The sequence below is a fragment of the Lagopus muta genome, chromosome 2, assembly GCF_023343835.1.
Source record: "Lagopus muta isolate bLagMut1 chromosome 2, bLagMut1 primary, whole genome shotgun sequence".
In the NCBI taxonomy this organism is placed as follows: domain Eukaryota; kingdom Metazoa; phylum Chordata; class Aves; order Galliformes; family Phasianidae; genus Lagopus; species Lagopus muta.
In genome coordinates, this window is record NC_064434.1 from 94,848,453 (window position 1) to 94,868,182 (window position 19,730).

General features: G+C 44.8%; 2 protein-coding genes across 3 annotated transcripts; both read left to right on the forward strand.

The window, feature by feature from the left end:
* Window positions 1–226: 226 nt before the first annotated feature.
* On the forward strand, window positions 227–15,795 carry KAT14 (lysine acetyltransferase 14). 2 transcript variants are annotated; one of them, XM_048937228.1, is made up of 10 exons: window positions 227–482; window positions 2,248–2,366; window positions 4,146–4,267; window positions 5,803–5,984; window positions 6,486–6,905; window positions 7,807–8,375; window positions 8,904–9,040; window positions 9,556–9,731; window positions 12,530–12,720; window positions 15,286–15,795. In XM_048937228.1, the coding sequence occupies exons 1-10, from the start codon at window positions 227–229 to the stop codon at window positions 15,457–15,459; spliced, it is 2,346 nt and encodes a 781-aa protein (XP_048793185.1). In that variant the 3' UTR covers window positions 15,460–15,795. The 2 variants fall into 2 exon arrangements, with proteins under 2 accessions (XP_048793185.1, XP_048793186.1); XM_048937229.1 differs by having other exon boundaries at window positions 6,489–6,905.
* A 1,448-nt stretch (window positions 15,796–17,243) lies between these two features.
* Window positions 17,244–19,710, forward strand: BIRC5 (baculoviral IAP repeat containing 5). The gene is made up of 4 exons (XM_048937245.1): window positions 17,244–18,639; window positions 18,730–18,839; window positions 18,928–19,045; window positions 19,231–19,710. The coding sequence occupies exons 1-4, from the start codon at window positions 18,523–18,525 to the stop codon at window positions 19,312–19,314; spliced, it is 429 nt and encodes a 142-aa protein (XP_048793202.1). The 5' UTR covers window positions 17,244–18,522; the 3' UTR covers window positions 19,315–19,710.
* Window positions 19,711–19,730: the final 20 nt, after the last annotated feature.

Below are 19,730 nucleotides of genomic sequence, written 5' to 3' on the forward strand. Positions count from 1 at the left end.
ATTCTAAGTACTTTGAAGTATTTCAGTAAACGAAGATCAACTGTGAAAGACTGTTTCTTTCAGACACGTTGTATTCCTGTACCAAAAGCCATAGGGCACGCACAAAATATTTCTTCCATCACCAGTACTTTTGGAGACTTGGCACATCCAGTGTGGATGGACTTGTGAATGCGGGGAGGACGGGCTCCTTGTCATGCAAACCCCATCCTGCTGTAGGCCATGAAGGATGGCTAATAACGTCCACATGAGCGGGCTGCTGAGCCGCCATGACGATGAAGCCACGAGGACTTCGACTTCGGAGGGCTTGGAGGAGGGTGAGGTGGAAGGGGAAACCCTCCTGATTGTAGAGTCTGAGGACCAGGCCTCGGTGGATTTATCCCATGACCAGAGTGGAGACTCACTGAACAGTGATGAAGGTGATGCATCCTGGATGGAGGAGATGTCCTACTACTGCGAGAAGTGCCAGAAGTGGATTCCAGCAAGTAAGAGGGCTGGTTTTGTTGTTTCTTGTAGCCTTTCCCACGTACAATTGGCATCACCAGGGTTGTGATTTACAAGGTGTCTGTGCTGTCCTGTATGCTCTGTGTGACTTTTGGTTAGCTATGTCCCGGGGATGGGATGAAAGTGCTGTCTAGGTGTAGCACAGAGCCCAGCTGCCTCATGCTGCTTGTTCTGTGTGTTGGGCACCTCAGCCCATGAGCTGTGTGGGTGTCGTTAGCTGGTGTTCCCTGCAAGAAGGGGGGCTGTCTGCTCTAATTACTGCCAAACAAGGATAGGACATCAGAAATGCACATGCTGTCCTGAGGCCTGTCACTGGCATGCCAAGGGACTTTGGCCAAGTGAGTTGTCCTCTCACTCCTCTCAAATAAAGAACTCTTTCTGCAAAGGTCTGTGGAGGAACCCTTTGGATGTGGAGCCACTTCTCTTTATTGTTTTCTTCCCTGGTTAGCTTGCTGCATATGTGCAGCATATGGATAAATCGCAGCACTAATGATTTTCTGATAATGTGAATTCAATTTAGCTTTTGCAGAAGTGTGTCGAGCTTTGGGGGGTGCTTGGAGCAAGCTAGATAACTAGATCCCTTTGCTGTTGCTGCTTGACTAAAGGTGTATGCTGCTACCAAAATAGCAGGCTTTACATTAGGAATTCTAAGCAGTTGGTTCTATTGTTAGATCCAAAACCTAGGTATTGCTAAGCACTGTTTTTTGTTGTTGTTTTGTTATCTAGTTGTTGTGTTTTTATTATTTCTGTGTTTAGCATTATGGAACTCTTCATTGTGACACCTATTTCACAGCTGTATCAGAGCTGCCCTTATTACCATCCTAGAACTTGCCACGAGTCTAGTGTAGAAATCCCTCAAGGCATGGTGTAAGCATTGCTAGTAATGTGGTGGAGCCAGCATAGTACTGTTAAAATGATGCTGTGCAGACAGTGGGACATATTAGCTTGAAATGTATTAATAATAATAAAAAGGAATAGAGTTAAAGGTAGCATGAGATCTCAGGGCACTCAATTTAACACTCAGTTTGCTCTGTTTTACAAAGATAGATGTTCCTCTTGTTGCTGTGGAACAAATCCCCAGAGCAGTAATGAAAGAGATGGAATGCTTTTAGAGGCAGACCTTTCCTGTGTATTTCAGAAGTGCCGTAATCCTCTGTTTCCCTCTCTTCTGATTTTGCTTTCTTTCATCTCTTTCATCTTGTTTAGGGATCCTGATTTTTTTTTTTTTTTTTTTTTTTTTTTTTTTTTGTCCATTGTTTGCTGTTGAAACAGAATTAGAACATTCAGCTTTTAATGCGTGTTACTTTGTATTTGTCTCTACCCCAGTAGCTGACATTTATTCAAACTTCTTGCAGGGTTAGCAGATCAGCGGGTTTTTTGTTATTTGTTATCAAGTAGAATGGGGAAAATGGCTATTTATTGCAATATATAGATTATTCTTGGGAAGCAAAAACTAATGAAAAATGTGGAGGAAATCCTTTGGCTGTGTTCAGGTGCGAAGTAGAATGAGACTTTCTAACGCCTGTGCTTTTTTGATAGTCACTGCTGGCTGCTGCAACTGTAAAATGAACCCATACCTTACATTACAGCTTGTGCCAGCACTTGTTGGGTACTGCTTGGGTCTTTGGACTCTAGGAAAAGGCAAAAGTGCTTTTCTGCCTGATGTTGTAGGGAATCCAGATCTTTTTTGCAGCTTTTCTTTGTATGGAAGGACTGAAAGTGTGATCTTTTGCCTATTGATTTTAGGTCAACTGAGAGAACAGCTCAGCTATCTCAAAGGAGATAACTTTTTCAGATTTACTTGCTCAGATTGCTCAGAAGATGGGAAAGAACAATTTGAGCGGCTGAGATTAACTTGGCAACAAGTAAGTACAATGTCTGTGCCAGGAGAAGGACAACAGCACTTGAGAGAATTGTTGTTTGTTATGTATGTATTACCTAGAAAAGGAGGGTTGGGTACAGATGACAAACATATGAGTGAACTGCAGAAATTAATTAGTAGAGGATTGCCTGCAGATTAGAATTTGAGTATTTGGCAAGTAAGTTGCAAGATAATCACACAAACCACATTCCTCCTCTTTTTCCCTCCTCACTCATGCTGCACGTGAATTTCATGGCTTCAGGCAAATTTGGAAAAGCAAAATGCAACTTGGCTTCTAGGCATGAACAGTTTTTGTATGTACAAGCAAATATAAAACTAGTGAGGTGGCAGCACACAAACAGAAAGCTTGCCAGTTCCCTGAATGCAAAGCTCTAACTTGGCTGCTTGCTTACTAACAGTTCTTGCTGGATTCTGCAAGTTCAGTCACTTACACACCTGAGCAGTCAAAATATTCTGCATTAGACAGCAACCACTGTGTGGATAGGGTGATGCATGTCTTGCTTCCAGTAGGGTGCGGATTTACTTTGAGGGGCACGCAGGAAGTGCCAGTTGCTTTTGCATAAATGGATTTGATCAAGTGGTAGCTACTGCTCAGCATTAAGTGATTCCAAATGCTGAGCACTGGGAGGTGTATACAAGGCATCTTTCTGCTCTTTGTGACAGAAGTCGTGTGCTGTCTCATAACAGATCATTTCAAACATCAGGTGTAACTTCTGCAGTGCTTTCTGCTGGTGTCCTGTGTAGGGCTGCAGGGTGAAAAAGTCAGTGTTGCCAGCTGTGTCCCTAGGCAGGGACAGGGAGGCGACTGTCCCCATCTATTGTGCCCTTGTGAGGCCCCATCTGGAGTTCTGTGGCCCCAACATGGGAAAGAAGTGCAGCTTTTGGAGCCTTCTCCTCTCCAGAGGAGGGCCACGAAGATGCTCAGAGAGCTGGAGCACCTTTCCTATGGAGACAGGGTGAAGGAACTGAACTCGTTCAATTTGGAGAAGAGAAAGCGGAGAAGAGACCTCATTGTGGCCTTCCAGCATTTGAAGGGAGTTGATAAATGTGTTGGAAATCAACTTTTCATGGGTAGATAGTGATAGGAAAAGGGGGAGTGGTTTTAAACTGAAGGAGGGGAGGTTTAGATTAGATGTCAGGGGGAGGTTTTTTTCCTGAGAGTTTGGTGAGGTGCTGGAACAGACTGCCCAGAGATGATGTGGATGCCCTGTCCTTGTAGGTGGGGCCTGGGCAACTTGATCTAGTATTTGATTTAGTGGCAGCAGGTTTACATAGTTTAGCCTGTCTTCAGTTTAATATGCAACAGTGAATATCTGGGAAGACTCTGATTGCTATGTTTCTGATGAATAAGGTAGTGGGATTGCTTGTCACAATTCTTTTTGTCTTTTGAAAAAGACTCTTCATACTTGCACACTGCATTCAGATCCCAGTTGCCATATGACTGATTTATCCCACTGCAGAAGTTTGTGTTTCTTCATAAACCTGCGTAATTAAGCAGCTTTTATTCTCCTGGGGTGGTGAAATCTCTGGGGGGGGGGGGGGAGGGGAAAGGACAGAAGAATGTTCATCTAACAATAGAGAGATGAGAAAAGGCAGCATGAAAGATAGATTGCAGAAATTGCCTGAGAGATATTGCAAAATAAGATATCTATGAGGCTGCAAAGATTTGTACGCATAGCGTCACACTGTTGGGTGGCAGCTCACCACGAGAAGCAGAAAAGGTGCACTGGTTTCCACTGGTTTCCACTGCTTTCTGTTCCAGGTTGTCATGCTGGCAATGTACAATTTGTCTCTGGAAGGAACTGGCCGTCAGGGGTACTTCAGATGGAAAGAAGATATTTGTGCTTTTATTGAGAAACACTGGACTTTCTTATTAGGAAACAGGTAAAGATACGCTGTGTCCTGGAAGCTTTGCTTGGTGAGCTGAATGAATTAAAAGCTGGTATACAGGTGGCAACGTGAGCCCTGGTTAGTTAGGGATGTCTCTGTTGAGTCTAGCTAGCCAGAAAATTGAAGTATTTAGTGCTAAGAACCTGAATATAGGCATGAGGGGCAATCTTGAGGAAAAAATAAGCATTTCTCAATGTGAAGGGGAAAAAAAGCAAAATAAAAAATGTAGCCATGTAGCTGCATATGTTTTGGAGTTACTTCTTCATTTAAATACTGTATGAATCCACAAAGCTTTTCAGTCTGACTAAATTTTCACAGCGGATGGGCTAATCCTGGTGTCATCTGTCTGGACTTGAAAGAAAGAGCTTCAGCAAAGTACTTTGTTCCTCAGCTCCAAAGTTTGTATGATCAAGTTCACGACAAAGGGAAGCTGGGCTTTGTCTTCTAGTTTGTTTTGGATCTTAATAAAATAGCTCTTAATAGGTATTGCACAGTACGGTAAATTCTTTCTCAGTCAGTATGTACTGAAGAGGAAGCTGTTAGAATGAGAACCCTTCTCATAAATGGTAACTTGTGACAGTGTCTTGTGCCTTGCATAAGTGAATGTTGTGTTATTTTCTAAGCATACTGTCACTGTCAAAATCAAATGTCACTGTTAATGCATGTGCTATGGAGGCAGGAAAGGAGTTGAGCAAGCCTATGAAGTTGTGTATTTATTGGTTTCACAGACTTCCTCCTGGCTTCAAGGATTTCTCTGTTGTGAGATCTGGCCTTTCTCCCTATCCAGATTTGTTGTTTGCTTTCATTGCATGCCTGTGCCTCCTTGCTCTGCACCCAACAATGTTTGTCCCCTCTGGAAACCAACAGGACCCTGGCAGGAGGGCAGCTGATGGCCAGTTGTCTCTCTCTCAGGGAGTCTTGCTTCTCAGTGTTTGCTGCTGCCTCCTTATAGGCGAGGTAGTCCCTGCTCCGATTGATTTCAGATGAAATGAGTACTGGCTTGAGTCTGTTGGTTCCCTTCTTTGCCTGGATTAGCCTCTGGTGGAGCAGGGACAGCTAAACCATATGTGTGACAGTTCAGGAACCACTGTGGTGTTCATGCTTGCCAGATCTAGTCGCTCCAGACTCTGAACTGGGACATTTGATGTTAATCTCCCAGGTTTAAAGGGCACTGCAGGGGTGCTAGTGGCAGAATTAGCCTGTCCTCCATCAGATACGTGTATCGCAACTCACTGTCACAAGAAGAAAAATAACATCTCGCTGTGCTCAATTTGTCTGGCGTTTATGGAACGTAGGTATGCAGCACTTTGTCAGAGCCTGTTGATTGTAGGTTGTCCTTTTTCTGAGAAGAAATTCTTTAATCCTTTCTCTGCTGGAGGACTGGAATTGAGGGAGCACGTAATCCCGCTGTGTCAGTCAGTGCCTGAAGCCCTCTGCCCTTACCATCTCTGAGCAGTGGGGAGGCTTAGGGGTGAAGGCGCAGCTGGTGAGTAGGGACCTAACGCTTGTTTCCATATCTCCCACTGTAGGAAAAAGACCTCGACATGGTGGAGCACAGTTGCTGGCTGTCTCTCTGTGGGGAGCCCCTTGTATTTCCGCTCAGGAGCCCAGGAATTTGGAGAACCAGGGTGGTGGAAACTGGTTCATAATAAACCCCCCACAATGAAACCTGAAGGGGAAAAGCTGTCTGCATCCACACTAAAGGCGAAAGGTAACTGTTTCCCAGATGGGAAAGGTAACTGTTTCCCAGATGGGATATAGATTCCTAGCTGGGCCAGAGCTGACAGAGCTGGAAAACATGACAAAAGTTTGCTTAAAAGAAAAGCCTTTTATATTTTGTTTCCTTTTTGCAGTGTGCTAACTCATTTAAAGGCTTTTGAGATCTGTGTGGGCTTTTTTGGTGGTGTTTTTTTTCTTTGCAACTGAAATCTGTGATTCTTCTGTTCTTCTTTACCCTAGGGAGTGTTTTATTTTGTTTTCATTTTGTTCACACTAAATGCAAATTCCCTTCAGTGTAGAGGAGCAAGAACAGGGTTTAAGTGAGGTTTTAATGACGCATTGACTTTGCTACATGCCTTGAAGTAAATTTCTTGTATATCTTGAAAATAGATCCTCTCAAGTTTCAAGGCAGTGTGTTCTTATCACTATATAGTACGTATACAGTGATTGCAGGAGCTAAGTGTATGTTAGAATAAGCAAGCTACTTCTTCAGCAGCTTCAAAGCCACCTCTGGATCCCATCATTACTGTGGAAGGTCTGAGGAAACGGGTAAGCCGCAATCCAGTTGAATCGGCCATGGAGCTGAAGGAGAAGAGGTCTCGCACTCAGGAAGCCAAGGATATTCGGAGAGCCCAGAAGGAGGCAGCCGGCTTCCTGGACCGTAGCACTTCCTCCACTCCTGTTAAATTCTCCAGTCGAGGCCGTCGTCCCGATATTGTCCTTGAGAAAGGAGAGGTGATTGACTTTTCTTCTTTGAGCTCTTCAGATCGCACTCCTCTGACAAGCCCTTCTCCTTCCCCATCTCTGGACTTCTCTGCTCCTGGCACGCCAGCCTCACATTCAGCTACTCCTAGCCTTCTCTCAGAAGCAGATCTCATCCCTGATGTCATGCCACCACAGGCCCTGTTTCATGGTAAGAGCTGCTGTATTTTTCTCTTAATAATAAGCTGCACATAGTTGTCAAGAAGGAGACATTAAAAAAAGGAGCTCTCAAAACTGCAGGATTTTCTAAAGTTAAGATGGTTGCAGACTAGTGATACATAGCGAATGCTGGCAGTTCCTTGGGGAGCCAGACCTCATTCTAATCTGGAAGATAGAGAGTAAATCACTTATTGTTGGAAGGAAGGTAGTCATAGAATCATAGAATCACCAAGCTTGGAAAAGGCCTCCAAGATTATCTAGTCCAACCATCCACCTACCACCAATATTCTCCCACTAAATCATGTCCCTTAGTACAACACTAAATGTTTCTCAAACACCTCCAAGGATGGTGACTCCATCACCTGCCTTGGCAGCCAGTTCTAGTGCTTGACCACTCTTTTGGAGAAGAAATTTTTCCTTATATCCAACCTCAACCTCTCCTGGATCAACTTCAGGTGATTCCCTCATGACTCATTGAATCCCATTCTGCAGAGCAACAAATGCTGTTCGTTTGTGACTTGTAATTGTTACATCGCTTTAAACAAAGCTTCTCCAGGGTATGCTAGCTGAAGATAGAGCTCATCAGTTCACTATTTGATTGTGTTCAGGAATTTTCAGCAACTTAATATTTGAGCTTTACGGCTCAGTGTGTGTGATGTTTTTGGATGCCAAATTGCAAGGTATCTTAGAAGGATCAATTCTGTGTCCCGAAATTGGACTCCTTAATGCATTCTCTGTCCCAAATCTGGAGGCCTAGAAGTATACAGAAAATTGAGTCTGTTGGGTATCCTACAGTATTGTTCCTTAGCAGAAAAGTTCTGCAAGAGCCCCTTTTGCAATGGGACTTATATGTTCACATTTTTCTTCCTGGATTATTATGGTGTTTTGAGCAGATGATGAGGAGATGGAAGGAGATGGAGTCATAGACCCGGGAATAGAGTATGTGCCTCCCCCAAGTGGGACTGCTGGTGCTGGAACCATGATAGCAAGTAGAAAAAAAGTGAAGACAGCTGAGCAGATCAAGCAAGAAGTGGAGAGTGAAGAAGAAAAAACAGAAAGGATGGAAGGTGACAGTGAAGATCCTGAAGAGTCAAACACGCCTCTGCAGTTGAGGGGAAGAGACAAGAGGAAACCACAGCTGGAGAAGGATGCCAAGCCCAGAGCTCCCAAGCATACCTCTGTTAGCATCTATGAGGAGAAGCTGCTGCTGAAGAGACTGGAAGCCTGTCCCAATGCCCTGAGCATGACCCCAGAGGCCCGGAGACTGAGGCGCAAGCTGATAGTCAGGCAAGCCAAGAGGGAAAGGGGGCTACCGCTTTTTGACTTGGACCAGGTCGTGAATGCTGCACTGCTCTTGGTTGATGGGATTTATGGAGCCAAAGAAGGTGTTTCCAGGTCCCCAGTAGGGCAAGCGACCTACAGAACTACAAGTCAAGACTTCAGGATCTTGGACAGATACCAAGTGAGTGTCGTTAAATCTAAGCGATCCTTTGACTCTGGTTGTTTTAGAGTTTTTGCTGCAAGCAGCAGCATCACCTTTAGAATATCTGGCCTGAGAAGTTGAAAGATGTATGTGAACAAGGCTTACTATGACTTGGAGCTGTGTACCTGCTGATTATTTCACAAGCTCCAATTTTTTTCCTCAGGAAATGCTCAGTCAGCACAACTGTCTGTCAGTATAAGTACCACAGATTTCTGTGTATTTGTACTCCAGTCCTGCCCAATAAATCATGGTGGTACCCAACTATTCTTTCATGCCATGTAGGAAAGAGGTTACCTGGAGTGCTTCGCTGTGCAGTAAGTGCAGCTCGAGCTACGGCTGCTGAATCTGTGAGTGCATTGCAGTTCCTCTGAGGTGGGACGGTCATCCTGGGGGCCAGATCATCCTGTTGTAATGAGAGGCCCTTTTTCTTTCTGTTATTATGATTCCCTTGTGTTAAGTCATTGACTAGTTTTCCTGAAATGTTCTGAATTTTTTTTGTATGTGCAGACTGTGCTGCCTGCCATGAAGGGATATCGACAGCAGACAACAAAGTTCCTGTATCGACTGGTAGGGTCAGAAGACCTGCTTCCAGACCACAGCGTTGTCAGTCCTTACACATCTCGTGTCCTGAAACCGTACATCAGGTACAGGTGGCCAGAGGTTGAATTTGCTCTTCACTCTGGAAACAACAGCCTACCTTTTGTGGCCTCTGAGCAAGAGGTGTTCTTGAGGGAGAGGGTGCTTTTCTTCTGGGCAGCCATCCTCGCTCATTGCTGTACAATTCAGTATCCTGTGGTAACTTTGGAAAGATAGTTTTGTTTAGCTGAATAATTAAACTGGCATTAGAAAGGGGAGTCTCCAAGGGAAGAGGGGGCAGGGCAGAGGAGGAACCATGGTTCTTAGGTGCAAGTTGTGCCTGCTCTTGGGTCAGACCCGTAATATCCTTGGTGCTGCCATAAAGTCTGCCTCAATGTGCTTTGGATCGAAGTGTTCTGATCTCTGACACAACAGTGCTATTGCTGAGCAATATGCTGTGTTCCCACATGAATGGAAGACTGTTCTTTTGTTCCAAGTAGAGCATGTCAGAAAATATTTTATGGACTGCAGTGGCATTGTTCCTCACTTGCCTTCTGTGTTTGCTTTTCATGTTAATTGGCAGGCGTGATTATGAGACAAAGCCCCCCAAACTGAAGCTGCTGGCAGAAATCTGGGCGTATCCACACAGGAATGATCTCAGCTGGAAGGCTGAGCCAGAAGCACCCATTGATTACTGCTACGTTCGCCCTAATCACATCCCTACTATAAACTCTATGTGCCACGAATTCTTCTGGCCTGGTAAGATTCCTTCGATGCTTGGTTTTCTAAGAAGGAAGTGGTTTTGTTCAGAAAAGAAAGCATTCTGGGGCCAAACTTTTCTTCAGTTGGTGTCTGGCTCAGTTCTTAAAAAACCATTATCTGACATCATAGGAATGTGGTTGAGATGGAGACGCGGGTTTGGTGTCTTTGTCTTTTGAGATCATTTAGAACTGGGCAATTAGGCCCTAATTAGCACAGCACTTAAAGAAATAGGTTATTTTGAGTAACATCATTGATGCCAGTAGAAATAGTCAGTTACTAAAATAAAGGAACCAGTTGAACCTTTTGCTGTGGAGGTTTGGGAGTGGGCTGAATGTAAACAATTTTATACCATAGGTCTAATGCTCATTGAAGTGAAATCTAGGAATCACACTGCTACAAGTTTCAGTGTTGTGTTCTTTATTTCTTCAAGGCTTGATATTTGCAATGTATGAGAGAATTTGAATATTGATTTTTTTATGTATCATCTCTTTAATTGTAAGATCCCTGGGGCAGCGGCTGCCCTTTATTGGGTGGAGTTGGGGCAACAGTTAGACTGTAGCCTCTAACTCTTGTGAAATAACAGCAGTGAAGCTTCTGATTAGAAGTCAACACTGCAGAGTAATTTGGAAAAGCCCAGTGTAAACAGTCCACGCCTTTATTCCAAATAACTGTTTGCTTTACATTTTGATTTGCAGATAATGATTCAACGTTGCTTGTAGTTCAGCTGTGCTCCTAAGCTGCAGTCAGGATCAGAGCTCTTTGTGCTACTTATTGTTCAAACTGTACATTCCAGGGGAAGATGGCTTGTGAAAGGCAAGATATGCCAAGTTGGGAGCTCACAAGATACGGCAATCCTGACAGAGACAGAACCCTTTTGTCATAGTTTATCCTCTTTTGATAATGCATTTGAAGTTCTGGCCAAGTTGGGTTGCGCATTCATCAAGCTTTTCAGGACTCACCTTGTCTTACTTAACATAAGGAGCGTGGGTGTGTTCCACCCTACTAGGGACTGTGCATCATTAAATCAGAAAGCTGACACTCCCAGTCTCTAAAATTCAAAATCTTTTCCAAGGTGTAAATTTTCTGAGGCTGGGGCTATAATATTATTGCACCTTGATCTATTTTAGCAGGAGATGTAAAGCACAGTGTCTGTGTGGGCACCAGAGGTTTAGTTTACGCTGGGCTGGTGCAGCTAATTAGCTGGGGATGGGATGCAGGGCTGGGGGGATGTCATAGCAGTGGTGTTCAGAGAAATAGAATCATTTAGATTGGAAAAGACTGTACAAGATCATGAAGGCCAGCTGTCAACTTGACCTATCAGGTGTACTGTCATTGAACTGTGTTTAGTGCACTTCAGTGCACTCAGTGCCTTCTAGTAGTGACACTGTCTCACCGACTGAGTTCTTAAGTCATAGGCACTTCCCCAGGTGGGGTGAGTCCAGACCTTAGTTCTTACACATCTCTAAGTCCTTCCTGTCAAAACTTTTCTTGTTTATCTCAAGGCAGAAACAAGCTGAGGGGTAGTTACCTCAAATGAGCTGAAGTGAAGCAAGATTCCTTCTTGTTGTCTGTCATGGTATCTTGTGCCTTCATGCCCCAACGGGAAACATCTCCTGAGCAGACGAGTGGTAAACTGTACTGAGCTAAGCATCTTCCTGTGGGTATGGCACTGCTGCACCACCACCAGAGCACTCAGGGCAGTGTAGTGTTCCTGTACAGACATGCTCTGAGGCACTTCACAGTCAATTGCAGCCTTGAGATAATTAACACTGCTCCCTATTGCCAATCAATTCCTCCTACGTCTTACTCCACCCGTCTTACTCTCGAGCAAGAAAATAATTCACCCACTTTTTTAAGCCTAGTGCTTTCTGAAGTCTCACATCTCATTATGAGTGGTAAACATTACTGCAGAACGTACTCTGCTGTTTTGTTACCCCCTGTTACAGGAATATCTGAGATTGCCTATGTGAGGCTGAAATAGACAGTGTGATCCTGCACCTCGTGTAGGGCCTGTCTATGCAGACAAATTACAGAGCATTTCTCTGTGCTGTGAGCTAAATGCTTGGCCCTAGCATGCTGTCTAGATGCTCTTAGGCTGCACCAGCCATGTGATTGGGTAAGGTTACAAACTCCACACAGAAGCCAGCTGGTGCACTCTGTGTTGCTCCCCTTTGCTTGCAGACAGGTCCTTTGGCATTTGCCGGTTGCGGTAGTAACGGTGTGTGTCTGCCTGGTGCTGGCAGGCACAGATGGGTGAAGTAAGCCCTTGTCCTTCAATGTTACTGCGGCCCCAAGAGCCATAGGCAAAGGGGATCCCAGATTTACTGGGACCTGATCCAGAAAATATTTGCATATGTGCAAGTGTCTTAATCCATATACGTGTTTAGGACTGGATCCAACAGACTGCTGATATGGCTCAGGATACAAGCCAAGGAAAGATTAATTGAGTACTGAGATTGTTATTAATTTTTAAAATATTTTTTAAACCATTCCTTTTTTGGTTTTGAGTTTTACCTTTAGCTAATTTGGCTTTAGTTTATTTCTCCAGAACAGGTAAGCAGGTTTTTCCCCCTTGTGCATTCTAACTGCTGCGTCCTTTGTTACCAGTGGCAAAAGTCTCATCTTGTTTAAGTGTTTGGTTGAAACATCTGTCAATCACAGGGCTTGGAATTGGATAAGAGGAAGAAATCAAGTAACTGGGCTTAAAAATCTAAATTTCCATGCAAATGTGACAGTGTAGCCCTGCTTTCCAATTGGTTTGTAGTGCTTTCAACTGTTTATTTCTTTTTTTGTAGGAATTGATTTGTCAGAATGCCTACAGTATCCAGACTTCAGTGTTGTTGTCCTTTACAAAAAAGTTATCATTGCCTTTGGCTTTATGGTGCCAGATGTGAAATACAATGAAGCTTACATCTCTTTTCTGTTTGTTCACCCTGAGTGGAGAAGAGCTGGAATTGCAACCTTCATGATTTATCATCTTATCCAGGTAATAAAAAAAAAAAAAAGAATCCCATGTCTTTGCTAAAGCACCAGTTCTCCCTTCTTCCTGGTATGTACGTGTGCACATGTTCAAGAGTAGGTAGTGCTGTGTTCCCCCTTTCCCCTTGCCCTTTGTTTGCTCACATAGCTGCACAGATTGTCAGCATGTAGGAAGATTTATGGGGGGAAGTTACTTGAAAAGCAGAAACTGAAATGTGCTTAGAAGACTGTGTTGCTAAGGTCCTCAGAATTAGTGAGGTGATGGGGTCTTTTGGGATTAGCTGTGCTTATTCCAGTGGTCAGTAGTTCCCATAACAACAATCTTGTAAATTTGGGAATGGAAGGGAAAAATAGTGCTAATATTGCAGTTGGTATATATGGCATTTTTTCTGAACTACACCTGGAAGCTTATTCCATGACCAGTGCAGTTGTGTTAAATCACTTAACTGATCCTAGTCGTTCTCCTTCACTTCTAATATGCTGGATAAAATCCAGTGGAGTCGAAGATAAAGAATAAGTGTTTGCAACCTCATTCATATTTGTTCAGACCAGCTTGTACCAGGCTTTGTTGCACAAGGACACTTGGGAAAATTAATCTGAGCTAAGGACAACTCCTTAAAAATTAAGTAGTTAAGCTTCATGAAACCCCTGAATGAATGCTCTTATTAAGGTGTCCTTAATTCCGTTACTTTCTTGAATTGCATGAAAGCCAGCGTAATTTTGAGTAAGGGTACAGACAGATGTCCTTATCAGAGCCCAGCTGTACCTCCTCAGGACCCAGTTTTAGCACTCCCTGAGCTCTCTTGGCAGAGCTGCTGTTGTGAAGTGTTCCTTAACTTGGTTTAGTTGAGATAAGTTGCACTAGCAAGAGCTCACCATTGAAACTGCTTTCACTAATGTTTATTTGGTTAAAGAGAGAATGAGTTCTAGCAGATCTGTAGAAACAGTCATTTGTACCTCAGAAAAGCAGTTTCTACTGCGAGTAGCTCTTCTTGGCCACCCATGGGTAATTCTACCAACAAAGCTTTCTGCAGTGCCCACCTCTCACTGGTTGTTAGATTGTGTCAGCACATAGGGCAATCTATTTTAAATTCACCCCTTGCCTTTCCTGAACATCTCCACCTTAAAGCATTTAACTAAATTGCTGTGAACTGTGGACAGCTGATGTGAGATGTCAACTCCCAGTGGGAACAGGCATGGGAGGTGAGCTGAGGTTTGCAGGGATCCAGCAGCTGGACTCTTTCCTGGCTGGGATGTGTTTGCAAGTCGGCTGTGCAAAATCACCACAAATATTTTTAGGACCCATCACAGCCAATTAATTCTAATTCTACTTTCAGGTGAACTAGCAAAAAAGCTTATCGTGTTGAGGAGAGCCAAGTAGGGCTGAGGCTGATTGGACTCACTAGCAATGAGGCATCACCGTTGTGTGTTTGGCTCATGTTAGATTTATTTTTGCATTGCAGCACATTTGTCAGTGGTAGACAGCATGGGCTGACACCAGGGGCTGTTCTCTGTAGCTAAGGCCGCCTTTGTGCACTGTTTGGATGGTGGGTAGTGTTTCATTCTCTGCAGGTAAAGATCAATGTGCTTGTTTTGGGGATGATTTATTGGCAACAGCATAATCTAACAAAAAATGCTTTGAAGCAAATAGTGCTTTGATGATGGACTTGTTTTCAGAAATTACCTTCTAATGCATCTGGCCCAGAGTGCCAAAGTATATCTTCTTGATGATCTCAGCCTCTTTTTCCCCAAGGTGGTTCCTGAGTATTTCAGTTTGCTGTTTTTTTTCTTTTCTTTAAATCCTGATGAGAGCTTTTCACTTGGAATGATATGCTGCGTAGAATTCCTTGAGTGCTATTACTACTTAAAGTTACCACATGTTCAACATATATAGGATGCTATTAAAGCACTAAAGGAAAGCAGGAAACATTGTGATATTATTAGTTTATCAGAGAGAAAGGTGCCCAGTATGACCTTGGATCTTTATGGTAACTTCAGCAATGCCAATTGCTGTCAGAACTGAATTCTCCTGCCTTCTCAGGAGATGCGTGCTATGCCCTGCAGGATGGGAGAGAAGCTGGGTGTTATGTGAAGGAATTCCAGTGTGACAGCCCAGAGGTGCACTGGTGTTATAGCACAGTCCCCGAGAGTTCAGCCCTGTTTGCTAATGGGGAGGAGCACAGCACTTGATCCTTTGGCATGTTTTGTCTTTTCTTCAGGCTGTTGTCACTAAGTATTTGAGATTAGTGCAGTACACTGAGATTATTTTTAATTAACAATTACTTAGAAAGTGACAATGGGAAGCTTACAGATGAGAATCCAAAGCTTTGATTTCGTAGTCAGAGTCCATGTTTCCCAGAAACAAAGGCTTTGAGGAAGAGCAGTATTGCCTTCATGTTTCAGCTGGTGCTATGTGTGATAATGTCTGTGGTGAGGCCTAGGATTTTTCTCACATTTTCTCAGTAACTTAAATACCAAAGCTGATGAATCTCTTCACCTCCGCATTTCCCCAGAGGCTTTTCATTCTCTTGCTGTGATGCTTTTTTTTTTGTTTTTTCTCCTCCCCTGCCAGACCTGCATGGGCAAAGATGTAACCCTTCACGTCTCTGCAAGCAACCCCGCCATGCTGCTCTACCAAAAATTTGGATTTAAGACTGAAGAATACATTTTGGATTTTTATGACAAATATTATCCCTTGGACAGTAAGGAGTGCAAGCATGCATTCTTTCTCAGACTGCGGCGCTGATCTACCAGAGCCACTGGGGGATCTGTGAAAAGCCCAGCCTGTCGAGCAAGGTATTTCTGTGGCTTTCAGCAGAGGATGCTGGCTGTCACGTGAGAGCTGGAACGCACATTGGCCTTTTTCGATAGGACTTCTAATATCAACAGTGCTATGTTGTGTGCTGCAAGTGCAATCCAAGAGGATTGATTCACACTCTCTGAGGGACAGGCCCAGAAATGCCAACAGAAACATGCTGAAGCCACTGAAAGACAGAGATTCTTATGCAGTTTTCCTGAGACTTTGGAGAAAAAGGGAAGAAAAAAAAAAACCCCAAAAAACAAAAACACCAGAACTTGTCACTTCAGAGGAGCCCCATGGATTTCAAATTTTGAAACCTATCCCAAGTTACAGGGTTTTTGTTTATGTTTTGTTTATGGAAAATGAACATCTAAACTTAAGTCATCTACAGTGTTTCTGTGATTTGATTGCTCTGTTAGGAGCCACGTCTGGAATCCATGAAGGGGAATCCAATATCAGTGACGTAGTTGGATTCAGACTTTAGGAAAGCTCTGCATGGGCCAGAATAGCAATAGTGAGGCTGTGTTTTAGAATAATGAAGTGTGTGTGAACTTGCGTGATCCTAAGTAGAAGACCCAGAGATGTCTTTGTTCTGCTCCTTCCCTGTGGCCTTCTTCACCCTTGTTGACTCTGTGCTCATTGTGAAGTGCTTGTAACACGCAGTGTTTTGAGTTCAGGAACAAGATGTCAGGTGGGTTTGTAGCTAGGTGAGATAGAATACAGCAGCTGCTACATGAGCTCTTTGAGATCTTACAGCCTATCTGCCAGTTCTTGATACTGAAGATCAGCCTTTTGGGCTCACCTCTAACCACAGAGCCAGCCTCACAGGCTCCAGCCAGTATCTGCCTCCTCCTGCTGTAGACACTCTGGCTAGAAGAAAGCAGGAGCAAAAGTCAGTGGTTAAGTTTGAAATTCAGGCTCTGGTTTGTAGCTTGGAGAGAGAGAGAGAGCAGAGGTGAGCTGGTTCCAGTTCACTGAAGCGTTTAGACTCTGTTTTCATGGCTCAAAGTAAAGAGGAGAGCAAAGAATAAAAAATAATAGCCAAGAATTTAAGGAAAAACAAAATACAACAGTTAGTCTGATACCAGGGTATACCAGCCCTTTTATACAGTTTAGCAGCAGCTTTCTCTCTGATTTTTTTCTTTTTACTGCAGAAGAGCAGGAAGTTGGCACTTCTCTCTGCTTTCTGACTGAAGGCTGTCAGTGTGTTTAAGTATGAATCATGTTCTCTGCCTTGTTCCTTTTGCATCAAGACCCACAGAGAGCTGCACAACAAATATATGTTTTAAATCTACTGTGTATACCTTTTAGGTACTTGGCTATTGTATTGCCTTAATGGACTCTTCATGTTGGTAACAGCAGGAAGGTGGACATGTAGTATGCTTTTGTGTAGCCGATGTGTATCTCCATCCAATCAAAACCAGTGTTAGTGGGAGGAAATAAGAACCCATCCAAGAACTGTGACCTAACATCCATGCACATTTCAGCCTGCTTGATGACTGTGAAAATTTTCCATGTTACTGGTGTTAGGAATTAGCTGTACTTGGAAAGGAAAAAAATGTCTTTTTGAATGGAATTAAAGTAAAGCCCTTCCCTTGAAAGAGCCTATCTGTAGTTATCCTGTTTGCTAAGCTGACTTTCTGTTGTCTTTCTGCACTTGGCAAACCAAATTATGGCAAATACAGGGATGCTTCCTGCTTCTCTAAGGCGAAATTCCACAGGAGCGCTGGCAGGATTCCCCTGCAGCTACTTCTCTGCTGGGCATCCACTCAGAGGCCGTGCATTCAGGACCTAGCAGGCTATATCCTTGCTGGCCAGAGCAGGCATAAAAGATAATCTGTAGAAGAACAATTCTGCACCACATTCTCAAAGGTGGCTTTTAAGAGTTTGAGGAGCTTCTGGAATGGACTCAGTAAAGGTTATAGGGGCTGGAGATAGCTATTGCTGTTCTGCAGGCTGAGGAGCAAGAAATTGCTCTGCAGCTTGAAGGAGGAGATGACTTGTTTCATGCTTATTTGCCTCTATTGCTTGAAAAATCAGCCACTTGCCTGTTGTATTTGTTGCATTCCACATCTGTGGGACTGTAGCCTTTAGTTTTGATCCCTTGGTATTATTTTAACGTGCTCTGGGAAACTGTACCCTGTTCCTTAGTGTTGCCTGTGAAAGTCTCAAATGGCTTTGAACTGTTCCCTATCAAGTCCTTTCCTGTTGATCCTAATGGCTTTAGTGAGAAGAAAGTGCAGCTGTCTTAAAGATTGTGTTGCTGATAGTTTGGGCAAAAACAAATGGCGATGATCTAAAAAGGCATTTGTGACTGGTGAAGGGATCCCAGCAAACCAGATCTGAAGGGCACTGATGAAGCTGGCAGTACCTGTTCAGAATGCAGGTGGGGCATATCTTGGATGCTCAAGATGTCTGTTACAGATGATATCTACTTCTCTGCTGGCTGTGTGGGTGAGCACAGCACGCTAAGGAGGCACTATTTGAGCAGAAATTCACCCCTTGCTTTCAGCATGAGTCTTCTGAGGGTGAGATGATGGGGCCAGACTCTTAACAGGCATTGCGTGAGATCAGGTGTGTGCTCACATACGGGCTGGCAGCCCTGTGAAAACAAACCAGGGCTGCCAGAGAGCTCTGCCTGCCCTCGCTTGATGAGCACCAGGATGAGGGAGCTTTTGACGCAGCTGTAAAGCAGCTGCAGGAAAGCTGAGCACCAGATGTCATTTGTGCCTCTTGACATATTGCTGTTACGTGGGAGCAGAGGCTGAGCACAGCGAAGCCCAGACCTCTCCAAGCCTTGTGTGTGCTTTGATGCTTCGCAATCGGGGAGCTGCTAGAGATCAGCTTGTCCTGCCCGTTCCTCAGCGCTGGGTGGGCGTTAAGGTTCGCTCCGCCCTAAGCCATGCCGGCAAGGAGGCTGCAGCCCAGACGCGGACTACATCTCCCAGCAGCCCCCGCGCCGCTCCGTTCCCGCCCTGCCCCGCGCGCCCAACAGCCGCCGTTTGAAAAATGGCGGCTTACGCTGAAGCGCTGCCCGAGGAATGGCTGGTCTACCTCGTCTCCACCCGCGCCGCCACCTTCCGCAACTGGCCCTTCACCGAGGGCTGCGCCTGCACGCCCGAGCGGGTGAGCCTTCCCGGGCGGAAGCGGAGGGATGGGGATGGGGGGGGGGCGGCGGGGTCCGGGTGGCGCTGACGGCCTTGGCTGTGCCCGCAGATGGCGGCGGCGGGCTTCGTGCATTGCCCTAGCGAGAACAGCCCCGACGTGGTGCAGTGCTTCTTCTGCCTCAAGGAGCTGGAGGGCTGGGAGCCCGACGACGACCCGCTGTGAGTGGGGGGGCGGGGCCGGGCCGGGGAAGGGAGCGGGCGCCTTTACGAACTTGTTGGACGTTGTTTTTGTGTTTTTTTTTTTTAGGGAGGAGCACAAAAAGCACTCCGCGGGCTGCGCTTTTGCCGCTCTTCAGAAAGATCCCGCTAAGCTGACAGTGCAGGAGTTCCTGAAGCTGGATAAAAAGCGGGCCAAAAACGTAATTGTACGTACCCCTCGGCAGCGTGCTGTTTCCCTTACCGCCGAGGCTGGAAGAGCTGTTTGCTTTCCGGCCCCGGCTCCCTGCTGCCGCCCTGCCCTGCCCTGCCCTGCTTCCAGCCCTTATGGGGCCCTGGTACCGACTGGTGCCCCGTGCAGTAAGGCAGCATAAGGCTTTGTTTTCATTTGCAGAAAAAAGCGATTTCTCAGAAGGAGACTGATATTGAAGATGTAGCCAAGGACGTGCGGCACGCGATAGAGAACATGGGCCCTTAGGCTCCTGTGCTGGGTGTATGTGCCTTGACACTGCCATGCTGTCTGAAAAGCTGTTTCCTGGGACCACTTCTGCAATGGCCACACCTCTGAGTCGCAAAACAGCGCTGAATTCTTCTTTACTTATCTGAGTCTGTCTGAGAAGTACCTGGGATGTGGTGCATTGCATAGATTGTCTTTTTCAGCAGGGATTCTTTTATTCTTCCGTTACTGGTGCTTTTATTTGTTCTTTTTTAAATTCTGTTTTGTAAACTCAGTTCTTCCCATTTGAGAAGTGCTGGTAGCCCTGCTGCAAAAACTTGTGAGAGCTAGCAGACCTTTCCATTTTTGTACTGAATGCTACTGGTACTTATGGTTACTTTTAGAAATAAAAAGGATTGAAACTCCTTTAGGGACATACGATTGTGGTGGCAAATAAT

What these genes read in the sequence shown, in the direction of transcription:
- KAT14 (XM_048937228.1), top strand. Translation starts at nt 227, where the DNA reads ATGGCTAATAACGTCCACATGAGCGGGCTGCTGAGCCGCCATGACGAT. An exon ending in ACTTTCTTATTAGGAAACAG is followed by an intron (nt 4,268 to 5,802) that starts GTAAAGATACGC and finishes CTCCCACTGTAG; the next exon opens with GAAAAAGACCTCGACATGGT. An exon ending in CCACGAATTCTTCTGGCCTG is followed by an intron (nt 9,732 to 12,529) that starts GTAAGATTCCTT and finishes CTTTTTTTGTAG; the next exon opens with GAATTGATTTGTCAGAATGC.
- BIRC5 (XM_048937245.1), top strand. Translation starts at nt 18,523, where the DNA reads ATGGCGGCTTACGCTGAAGCGCTGCCCGAGGAATGGCTGGTCTACCTC. An exon ending in GCGCCTGCACGCCCGAGCGG is followed by an intron (nt 18,640 to 18,729) that starts GTGAGCCTTCCC and finishes CTGTGCCCGCAG; the next exon opens with ATGGCGGCGGCGGGCTTCGT. An exon ending in AGCGGGCCAAAAACGTAATT is followed by an intron (nt 19,046 to 19,230) that starts GTACGTACCCCT and finishes TTTCATTTGCAG; the next exon opens with AAAAAAGCGATTTCTCAGAA.